General features: G+C 61.2%; 1 protein-coding gene across 1 annotated transcript; it reads left to right on the top strand.

Annotated features, from left to right (window-relative positions):
- Nucleotides 1-736: 736 nt before the first annotated feature.
- On the top strand, nt 737-10,829 carry STRIP1 (striatin interacting protein 1). Its single transcript, XM_050911181.1, has 21 exons — nt 737-973; nt 2,634-2,703; nt 2,992-3,066; nt 3,601-3,735; nt 4,113-4,233; nt 4,602-4,670; nt 5,075-5,181; nt 5,616-5,743; nt 6,208-6,390; nt 6,511-6,728; nt 6,987-7,052; nt 7,255-7,318; nt 7,707-7,778; nt 8,040-8,114; nt 8,318-8,415; nt 8,710-8,836; nt 8,931-9,031; nt 9,261-9,327; nt 9,615-9,719; nt 10,018-10,222; nt 10,551-10,829. Exons 1-21 carry the CDS (start codon nt 737-739, stop codon nt 10,796-10,798), a joined length of 2,571 nt encoding a protein of 856 aa, XP_050767138.1. The 3' UTR covers nt 10,799-10,829.

Below are 10,829 nucleotides of genomic sequence, written 5' to 3'. Positions count from 1 at the left end.
TATTAATCCTTGCAGATGAGCAATAAATCATTAAAGTCTAATTAAACGAAGCGCTTTTGCTTGCGGGCAGTTTATTTGGAAGTACGAGCGAATGCAATCCCTTGGGGACCCTGAGTTGTGTCCGAGCCCAGGGCCTGGGCTGGGCTCTGCCTTTGGCCACCTCGAGGTGGGCTTTGGGTCCCACCAGGACCCCCTGAGCATCTCCAGGGCCCCCGATTTGGGGTCTGACCCCCTCTGAGCCCTTTCACTTGGCGTTTAAACCCCATCAGGTCCCTCTGTCAGGGTCTGGCTCCCTTCTGAGCCCTATCAAGCGCCATCTCTTTGGGTTCTGAGCCCCCCGAGCCCCTTGATTTGAAGATTCACTTTGTTCTAGGCCCCTGAATTTGGGGTCTGGCCCCCGCCAGCCCCACCCCGGCCGCCCTGCCCCTTCCTGCCACTCCCAACATGGCGGCCTCAAGCGGCCGGGCCCCGCCTCCCAGGGTCAAGGGAAGGCGGAAGTGCCACTCCCAACATGGCTGAGGCCAGCGGCGTGCCACACCTAAGATGGCCGCGCGGGGGCGGAGCTCCCCGCCCGGCCGGGTGCCGCGCCGGCCGTAGCCGCCGGGGGCGGGCGGCGCTGGGCGGTGACGCGGCTGCCGCGGCGGGGCCGGCGGGCGGAGCCACATCGCAGCGGCCCGAACGGCCGGAGGGCTCCCCCTCCCCCCCCACCGTGCCCCCCACCGGTGCCACTCCCAACATGGCGGCGGCGCTGCCCCGGCTCTCCCTGCCGCTCCCGCGAGAGGGGGGGGTGAGTCCTCGCGAGAGCTCGGCGCGGTGGAGGGCGGCCGACATGGAGCCGGGCGGCGGCGGCGGCGGCGGCGGCGGCGGCGTTGGGGGCGCGGGGCCGCTCCCGGGCAACAACAAGGCCCGCGGCGGGGCGGCGCAGCCCGGCAAGGCCCGCGACCTGGGCCGCCCGCCGCGCAAGGACTCCGAGGTCAGCGCCGCTGCCGCCGGGCCCGGCTCCGCGGGGAGGGGGCGGGCGGCCTTCCCGGGCGGGGCTGGGCCGGGCTGCGTCGTCCTCCCCGCCGTGGGCCCGGGGCCTGTCCGTGCTGTGCCGGTGCCCGCGGACTCCGCCGTCCGCTTCAGTCCTGACCCGCGCGGTGCTTTCCGCCTTGCTTGGGCTCCGCCTTCCCCCGGGCCGGTCCTGGACCAGCCGCTCCTGCCGGAGCCGGTTCTTCGGTACCGGTTCCCCTGGGGCCGGTCCTGTTGCCCCGCCTTGGCCTGTTGTGCCAGCACCGGGGCTGTGCGGGCCCGCACCAGCTTTGTGGGGCCGAGAGGCCTCTCTCTGCCAGGCCCGTTTGGTACCGGATCTGCCCAGGGCTCTCCTGGGTCGGTACCGGGCTCGGGTCGGTGCCGGTTTCCCGTTGGTGCCAGTTTCCCGTTCATTCGTCTCTTCCCCAAGTCTGGGTCGGTTTGACTTGTCTGGGGCATGAGGGTGGCTCAGTCCCAGGCCCCCAAACGGACCCGGCACCGGCCACCCTCCTTCCAGGGCTGCCCTGGGCTCTCACCGACCTGGCCCGGGGCTTCTCCCAGCGTTGCGGTCAGTACCGGCCCTGTGCGGCGGTGGCCGGGGTGCGGCGAGGGCTGGGTTGTCGGTTCCCCGCATATCGGGTCAGTCCCGCTGCGGTGCTCGCTCCAGGGATGGCTCTGACGAGAGGTGACCGACCCCTCCAAGAAGACACCGAGGTCCTGGTGGGGACCCCTGAGCCGTGGGGGATCAGGAGGGTTACGTGGGACTGGGTGGAGCTGATCTATCCCACAGCTTTTCCATCGTGTCCCCCAAATCCGGTTTCATTCCTGGGAGGGCTCTAGAGCCATCCACTTCCACGGGTGTCCTCACCAGGGTCGGGGGACGCTCCCTGAACTGACAGGAGAGGGCCGTGAGGAGGTCTGCGTGAGCCGTGGGTGCCAGGGAACGGCTCCCAGCCCCGCAGAGCAGCACAGACCCACCACCCTTCAAGCTGCCGGGGGGGGTTGGATCAGCCCCCTGCTCAGGAGTGGGTGTCCTGAGATGCGGGACGGTTTTGCTGTGGGTCCACGCTGATGACTTACTTAAAAGGAGCCGGTGTTTTGTGCTCTAAGGCTTCTCCTGGATGTTTTTCCAGCCTCGCCAAAGCTGGTTCGAGTTGTTTCATTCTCACTATTCACGTCTGCTGGCATCCTTCCGGTCGGCACTGGGGGGATAGCCCAAATTTTCCCACATCTCTGCAAAATGGGTGAGCTCTGAGAGTTCCCTGGTCCCGCATAACCCCCTCCCCGCCCCGAGATTAAACACACCCCATCTCCTGCTTTATTTTTCGGCCTTTTGGGGCTCCCGGAGTGTTTTAGAGGTGGTGCAGTGGCAGGGGCTGCCCACCAGCGATGTGCAGCGTGGCTCAATGCGGCGGAGCTGGGGAGAGCTGGGATGGAGATGCAGGAGGTGGGGAGGAGTTGCCTTGGTAACGTTTACGCTGCTGCGGGTACGTTTTTGGTCTCTTCCAACGGAAGATACAGTCCTGGATTCATGGGAGGATGAGGTGAATTGTGAATGTCTTGGGGATTTTGGTTTTCCTGAAAAACGCTGTGATTTAACAGAATTCTTCCTCTGCTTTCAGGGCTATTCGGAGTCCCCAGACTTGGAGTTTGAATATGCAGATACCGACAAATGGGCAGCAGAGCTCTCTGGTAAGGAACTCGTCTTGATGGATCAATTAATCAGCCGTGATTTTCTTTCCTGGTAGTGATTAAAGGAGCTCTGGCAACTCCAGTATTGCTCTACTATTGTCTTTAAACACCTTATTCATGTTAAAAGGGAAGTGATAACCTGTAATGAATCTTTTTAGGCTTATGCTGGGTGTGTTTTTTGCATTTCCCTCATCTTGGATAAAGCTGCCATTAATGTGGCCGAGTTGCAGCTTTCTCCGACGGCTCGGTGCGTGTCGCTGGAGATTTTCCTCTGTGCTCTTTCGGCAGAGCTGTACAGCTACACGGAAGGGCCAGAGTTCCTGCTCAACCGCAAGTGCTTCGAGGAGGACTTCAGGATCCATGGTAAGACCCTTCTCTTGGACCTCTCATCCCTCTGGGGAGGGACAGGGATCTCCTGAAGGAGACACGGGGAATTGATGCATTAATGCTGCGTCAGAAAGCTCGAGCCGTGCACTGATAATCTTCATGCGGTTCGTACTGGAGACCTTGTTAGTGTGCGTGGGCTGGCCCCGGAGCGCAGCTCGCCGCCTCCAGCGCGTTCAGCGTTTGCTGACGTTGATGTCCGAGGTGGTTCATCAGCGCCAGGACGGCTGTACTGGAACATACTGGCAACAGCAAGAGCATCCAGCTGATTCCCATCAGCTGCCAGCGCCGGTTCAGATGGATGTGATTCATCTAGTCATCTGATGGAAGGCAGGGGACGGTCCCTCCGGGCCGAGCACGCATGCCTGGGCGTTAACTCCCAGGGGCACAGTGTTCCCTGGGGCAGCCCTGTTTTCCGTCACGCTGAATCCTTTTGAGCTTTTCCAGCCGTGTTTGTGTCCAGGGCAGGCAGAGGTGCCCCGTGCCCTCAGCCTGCCTCCTTTGGCTTTTCAGTGCGGGAGAAGAAATGGACCGAGCTGGACAAGAACCAGCACCGCACCCACGCCATGCGGCTTCTCGATGGGCTGGAGGTCACTGCGCGGGAGAAGAGGCTGAAGGTTGCCCGAGCCATCCTTTACGTTGCCCAAGGTGACACCAGGCCTCTGCCCCCTTAGTTTCCCCATTGCTAAATCCGGGTAATGGATCGGAGGCTATCAGTTTAAAATATTTAAAAGCGTTTTCTTCCCTTGCATTTTTGATTTCACCTGGGATGTCTGGAATGAAGCTAATTCTCGTGGGAGCCAGACGGTTTATAGGAGTTTGGTCCAAAATTTGGCCGACTTCCCCATGCTATCTGCCAGACCTGGGCCGCGTTACCCACAGGAGGGCAGTTCCGTCCTCTGCGTCCCACTTTTTGCCTTAAAATTAAGACTGTGTTTTTCATTCCCCCCTGCAAAGTGCTCTGGCGGTGTGGGAGGGCCTCGGGATCCCTGCGGAGATGGGATCCAGCCAGGGTATTGTTGCAGGCACGTTTGGGGAGTGCGGCTCCGAGGCCGAGGTGCAGGCTTGGATGAGGTATAACATCTTCCTCTTGCTGGAAGTGGGGACGTTCAACGCTTTGGTGGAGCTGCTAAACATGGAGATTGAGTGAGTACTGGAGGAAAGCACTTCAGAAATGGCTCTGGAGCTCCGTGGCAGGAGTTTTTCCAATTTGTGGCAGTCCCATTCCTGGTCTGTCTATCCCTAATTTGATTCCTGCAGCCACCGGAATGACTCCCGTTGTTCTGGGTGGATATGTAATGTAGGATTATACCTGATTTATACAGAAATTCACTATGAGCCGTGCTGCCTGGCAGCAAATAGAGACAGGTCTGTTCCTCCTCCCTTGATTGCACTGTGAACAGGGGAGTTGTTGCAGCAATATCTATTCCAGGGTTCGGCTCTGGCATGTGGATTACTCGTGGCAGAGCTAAAATGTCTCCAGAGGCCCCTCTGAAGCTGTTTTCCCTCCACAGTAACAGCGCGGCTTGCAGCAGTGCCGTCAGAAAGCCGGCCATCTCCCTGGCTGACAGCACGGACCTGAGGTACGGAGCAGGGCCTGGGAGGAGCAGATGCTCCGGGGGCGAGGAGGGTATCCCGGGGCTGTCCCAGCTTCTGCCCCGGCTCTGTGAGCGTCGTCAAGCGTGCTCAGGTCTGCTCAGTCCGCAGATGTCCCTTGTGCTCAGCCCGTACAGCAGGCGTGCGGCTGGTTGGGGACATGAAAGCAGTAAAGTATGGGAAAGCAATTTTTTTATTTTTCCCTGCTTTGACTTGCAGAGACCTTTTTCCCCAGTGCCTGAGCACCGATCCATTGGTGTGGAGCCGGGTGCATGGAAAACCGGCTGTGATCTGGGCTGATCCAGCCTCCTCCCAGAGCCCTGGGTGCCCGTGATGCTTCCGTAACGCATCCCAACCTCTGGCGCTTGGCCTGACTTTCTGCTTTTTGCAGGGTGCTGCTGAACATCATGTACCTGATCGTGGAGACTGTTCGGCAGGAGGCCGAGGGGGACAAGCCCGAGTGGAAGAGCATGAGACAGACCTTCCGAGCAGAGCTGGGTGAGGGTCCTTGGCGGCTGACGGGATGGAGGTTTCCAGAGCGAGAGTGTGAGATGGGGTTTGGCTCTAGGCCTCAGTTAATAGGGACTGGCAGCACTGGGTTGGTTTCTGCTAGGCTGAACCTTGCTGGTGGGGCAAAGGGGGATGAGCAGAGGAAGCCAGCCAGCCTTTTCTGCTGTCTGGGTGCTCTCTCCCTGGGGAATAAAATTAGAATATTGGGGCTGTCATTTCCTCTCAACACAGAGGTAAGAAATTATGGAGGTTACAAGGCCTTGGACAGGAAGAGAGGAGCTGTCTGGGGTGAGATGAGGGTCTCGGAGATGGGGGGTACGAGACTGCAGGGGCCATGTGAGGGTGCAGGGGCTGGTGGTGCTGGCGGTTGAGGTGAGGACAGGGACAAGAAATGCCTGGCTATTGCTGCCGTGTGGTTCCAGGAGCCCCCCTGTACAACAACGAGCCCTTCTCCGTCATGCTCTTTGGCATGGTGACCAAATTCTGCAGCGGCCACGCTCCGCACTTCCCCATGAAGAAGGTGCTGCTCTTGCTCTGGAAGACTGTGCTGGTAAGGAGAGGCTCCGGGGTGTGCCGACACGCGTCTTGCGGTTTGACGTTCTGCAGAGGAAGGAAGTTCTGCCCTGGGAGCTGGCTGTAATTGCTCCATCCTCTTTTTCAGCCGAGTAGTTTGCACCCTACTAAACTCACCCCCAGGTTTCACCCCGTAGGGGAGCATTGGATATTGGTGTCTGGAGCTGGATACCAAGGACGGACCCAAAGCAAAGTCCCCGGCTGGGGTCTGCATGAAAGAAAAGGTCCAGACCCTTCAGTTGTGGATGCCTGAACACCCTGCTGTCCCTTCGGCCTTTCACAATGACGGGAGCAGCATGGGGACAGGCAGCTCTTGTTTTACACCCTGGGGAAGGATTTGGGACTCCTGGAGAGCGGATTTGGGGAGGGCAGATGGAGAAGCCCCCGGTGCCGTGTGTCGAGGAGTCCCCTGCGCTCAGGGTGCCATGGTCTCCCTTGCAGTGCACCCTGGGGGGCTTCGAGGAACTCCAGAGCATGAAAGCAGAGAAGCGGGAGATCCTGGGCCTCCCGCCGCTCCCGGAGGACAGCATTAAAGTGATCCGCAACATGCGAGCTGCCTCCCCGCCTGCGTCCGCCTCCGATCTTATCGAGCAGCAGCAGAAGCGAGGCCGGCGGGAGCACAAGGTGAGGCCGGCGCAGGGAGCTGGGGACGGTGACATTAACGAGAGGATGGCTGGGATCTGGGCACTGACCTTGGAGCAGCTTGTCCCCAGGATATTCACCTCCCTGCTCGTCTGTCTCCAGGCCCTGATTAAGCAGGATAACCTCGATGCCTTTAACGAGCGGGACCCTTACAAAGCTGATGACCCACGCGAGGAAGAGGAGGAAAACGATGACGACAACAGCCTGGAGGGAGAGACCTTCCCCCTCGAACGGGATGAAGTGATGCCTCCGCCCACCCAGCATCCCCCCAGCGACCGCATCACCTGCCCCAAGGGGCTGCCCTGGGCCCCCAAGGTCCGGTGAGTCCGTGGGGCTGACCTGCAGCGAGAACTGGAGCGGGTTGAGGAAAACGGAGGCTGTTAAATATTGAGAATTTGAGCAGGGGTGTGGGGAAGATGTTGGGGATGGGGGGGTTACTTTGGTGGCTGTTCTCCTGGTGGGGTGGGCTCAGTACCATCTCCTTTGTCTGACCACGAGGCTTTTCCTGATGGCCTGTGCCTGGGGTGTACCCAGGCGGACAGGGAGATGTGACTCTTCCCCTTTTCCCTTTGCTGCAGAGAAAAGGACATTGAGATGTTCCTGGAGTCCAGCCGCAGCAAGTTCATCGGCTACACGCTGGGCAGGTGGGTTCCCACAGAGCCAGTCTGATTTGAGGGGGATTGTGGCAGAGGCTACCAGGGTGGGGGCTGCCGTTGCCCTCCTCTTGGCTGCAGAGAAGTCCTGAGCTCTCTGGCTCCTTTTTGGGGTGGTGGTCTCTGACCCGCCCGTGGGTGGCTCAGGTTTGCTCCTGCCTGCACCCAGCCTGGCTCTTTCCCTTCTCTCTAGTGACACCAACACCGTGGTGGGCTTACCCAGGCCCATCCACGAGAGCATCCGAACCCTGAAGCTGGTGAGTACACTGATGAATTCCTCCAGTCCCTGCTGTTGTGTGGGTACCCCTTCCCCATCCCCCTGCACCGATCACAGGTCAGGGCTAGCGGTGCGTTTTCCTGACCCCTCTCCCACTTGCTCAGCCCTGTGACGGGAGAGACTTCAAGTTTTCATCCTGTCCCTGGTCTCCCAGGTTGGCCAAGCCCCTTTCCTTACTGGCTTCATCCCTTTCTTACTGGGGTTGTCCCAGAGGTGAGGCCAGCACCCACCACCCTGCCCGTCAACATCGGTCACCACTGGGACAGAAATCACAGGGAGGGACTTGAAAAGATGATGGGACCAGGCTGGGGCTGGTGGCATCGATGGGGGGGGTCCGTGGTGTGAACCCCTGCTCTCTCTCCGTGCAGCACAAGTACACGTCGATCGCGGAGGTGCAAGTGCACATGGAGGACGAGTACCTGCGCTCCCCGCTCTCCGGGGTGAGTGTGGGGAGGAGGATGGGACAGAGCTGGGGGCACTCGGTCCTGCTAGGCCTTTTGGCTTTTGGCAGGGCTGGGGGGTTTGCTTCGCTGGGGAAGGAGGAGCGATTTCTCTGGGGCCGAGGGTGGGATGTGTGGGGAGGCTTCGGGCAGGAGCCGGGGGTATCCTGCCCTTGGGGTTGGAGAGCCTGGGGCTGAGCCAGGCCCACGGCGCTGGTGGCAGCTCCTGGTCTGAGGTTTTCTGGTCTCTCCTGGCGCCAGGGGGAAGAAGAAGTGGAGCAAGTCCCGGCGGAGATCCTGTACCAGGGCCTCCTGCCAAGCCTGCCGCAGTACATGGTGAGCTGGGGAGCACTGGGGGTCCCCTGGGCTCAGTGGAGGGGGGCCTCCCTCCACTGCTTCATCCCTTCCTAATGATGCCCCCCAGGTTTTCTTCCCTCCCCACATATACATCCCTGTTACTCCCTCCTGGGGTGCGGAGGGGGGCCTGTGGCCAGTCCCCCCTGCTCCCATCCCCTTTTCCATCAATCCCTTCTCCCCAGATTGCTCTGCTGAAGATCCTCCTTGCCGCAGCCCCCACCTCCAAAGCCAAGACGGACTCCATCAACATCCTGGCAGACGTCTTGCCGGAGGAGATGCCGTGAGTGACCGTGGAGGGCGAGCAGAGGTGCTGGGCGGTGGTGGGAAGGGAAGGGGGGGACGGGAGGGAGCCAGGCAGGGTGGCACGGTTTGGACTGGGGTTGTGCTTGAGGGCCTCCTGGGTGATCTTGACCGTCTTCTGCTCGGTGGTGTGCCAGGAATTGTGCGTTGCTGCAGGAGCTGGCTGCGGGTGGTTGCTGAGAGCCCAGGGGATGGCAGGACTGTCCGCCGACACCTCCGGGGCTGGCAGGGTGCGGACAGTGCCCCAGCCCAAGGATCCCTCTGTATCCCCCAGGACCACAGTGCTGCAGAGCATGAAGCTGGGGGTGGATGTCAATCGGCACAAGGAGATCATCGTCAAAGCCATTTCTGCTGTCCTGCTCCTCCTGCTCAAGCACTTCAAGCTGAATCACATCTACCAGGTGAGGCGGGCCAGGGTCCAGCCGCCCCGCGCGGGGCTTTGGGGATGAGCGGGACCCAGGGTGGGTCCCCGTTCACACCCGCCTTTCTCCCCAGTTTGAGTACATGGCCCAGCATCTGGTCTTCGCCAACTGCATTCCGCTCATCCTGAAGTTCTTCAACCAGAACATCATGTCCTACATCACTGCCAAGAACAGGTAGTGGAGGGGGCTGGCTGCCCACCCGCATCCCTGCCGGCTGTGGGCAGGGGGTCCCTGCTTGCTTTGCCCCTCCACAATCCCTCCCTGGCCGTGGCTTGGGCGCAGGTAGACCGGGGGAATTGCCCACTGCAGCCGATCTCCGGTGGGTGGGAGGGGTGCGGCTGCGTTGCCCCCAGGCCAGGTAGGATCTGGGGGAGCAGCATGACACCCCCTCTCCTTCCTGCAGCATTTCCGTCCTGGACTACCCGTACTGTGTGGTGCACGAGCTGCCGGAGCTGACGGCAGAGAGCCTGGTGAGTCGCTCCCTCCTCTACCAGGCCCTGGCACCCTGGGGTGCTTCCCAGGGGGGATCGTGGGTGCAGGGAGGCAGCAGGGCTCCAGCACCCAGTCCTGGCACCCTCAGCACTCCTGCGCTTGGCCCCTGGTGCCGTTGGGGCTTTGGGGGGTGCCTGGGGCTGGCAGACATCTCCTGCCTGCATGCTGTGCTCTACCCCTTTGGGCAAGGGTCCTCAGACCAGAACAGCCTCTCCTCATCCCCGCTCCGATCTCTTGCCTGACCCCTGCCTCTGCTTTCCCGCAGGAAGCCGGAGACAACAACCAGTTTTGCTGGAGGAACCTCTTCTCCTGCATAAACCTCCTGCGCATCCTGAACAAGCTGACCAAGTGGAAGCACTCCCGCACCATGGTGAGGGCCGGGGAACCCGCTGGGGCTCAGCCCAGCTGGACTGGGCTGACACAGGGTGCCTGGACTGGGTGAGGTGGCTGTGGATACTGGCCCTTGTGTGGCACCCCAGACCTCGCTGGGGAGCGGGAGGTGAGAGAGGGTGGGTGGAAGAGGAGAGGGAGAGCGCACGCTGCGGGGAAGGGTTTGTGTGTGTGCTGGAGGAGGCGGTTGGCACGCGTGCGATGGGAGGTACCCACATATCCATCCCAGCCACGTCACCCCGCTGTCCCCGGCTGCTGGGGGGGGCTGTTCCCCGCAGATGCTGGTGGTGTTCAAATCGGCACCCATCCTGAAGCGGGCGCTGAAGGTGAAGCAGGCCATGATGCAGCTCTACGTGCTGAAGCTGCTCAAGGTACAGACCAAGTACCTGGGCCGGCAGTGGAGGAAGAGCAACATGAAGACCATGTCGGCCATCTACCAGAAAGTGCGGCACCGTCTCAACGACGACTGGGCTTACGGCAACGGTACGTCCTTCGCAGCGGCTGCAGAGCATCCCCTTACCCGCTGTCCTCCCTGCTCCGTGCAGTGACGTGTCTGTGCCCAGAGCTGTCCCTTTGCTGCTTAGGGCTTGTGCAGCCCTTAGGTCTGGGGTGCGGGGAGGGATTTGGGGTGGTGGCATCGCAGGGAAGAGGGAAAGGGCTGGCAGTGGCTAGCGTTGGAGCTGTTGGTGGCTGCCTGCTCCGTGCCTTGCGTGTTGCTCTTTGCAAGGACCTTGAAAGACCTTTCCTGAGGGATTTGGGCTGGCTGAAGGGCCCCCAGCTCCCCTCTGACACCCCTCTTCTCTCTGCCCAGACCTGGATGCCCGGCCCTGGGACTTCCAGGCAGAGGAGTGCGCCTTGCGTGCCAGCATCGAGCGCTTCAACTCGCGTCGCTACGACCGGGCGCACAGCAACCCCGATTTTCTCCCCGTGGACAACTGCCTGCAGAGCGTGCTGGGCCAGCGCGTGGACCTGCCCGAGGATTTCCAGGTCAACTACGACCTGTGGCTGGAGCGGGAGGTCTTCTCCCGACCCATCTCCTGGGAGGAGCTGCTGCAGTGACGGACGACGGGGAGGCAGGAAGGGGGGTGCT

This window comes from Gymnogyps californianus, chromosome 27, assembly GCF_018139145.2.
Source record: "Gymnogyps californianus isolate 813 chromosome 27, ASM1813914v2, whole genome shotgun sequence".
Lineage (NCBI taxonomy): Eukaryota > Metazoa > Chordata > Aves > Accipitriformes > Cathartidae > Gymnogyps > Gymnogyps californianus.
The sequence above is the reverse complement of the archived record's forward strand: the minus strand, read 5'-3'. Positions and strand labels throughout refer to the sequence as shown.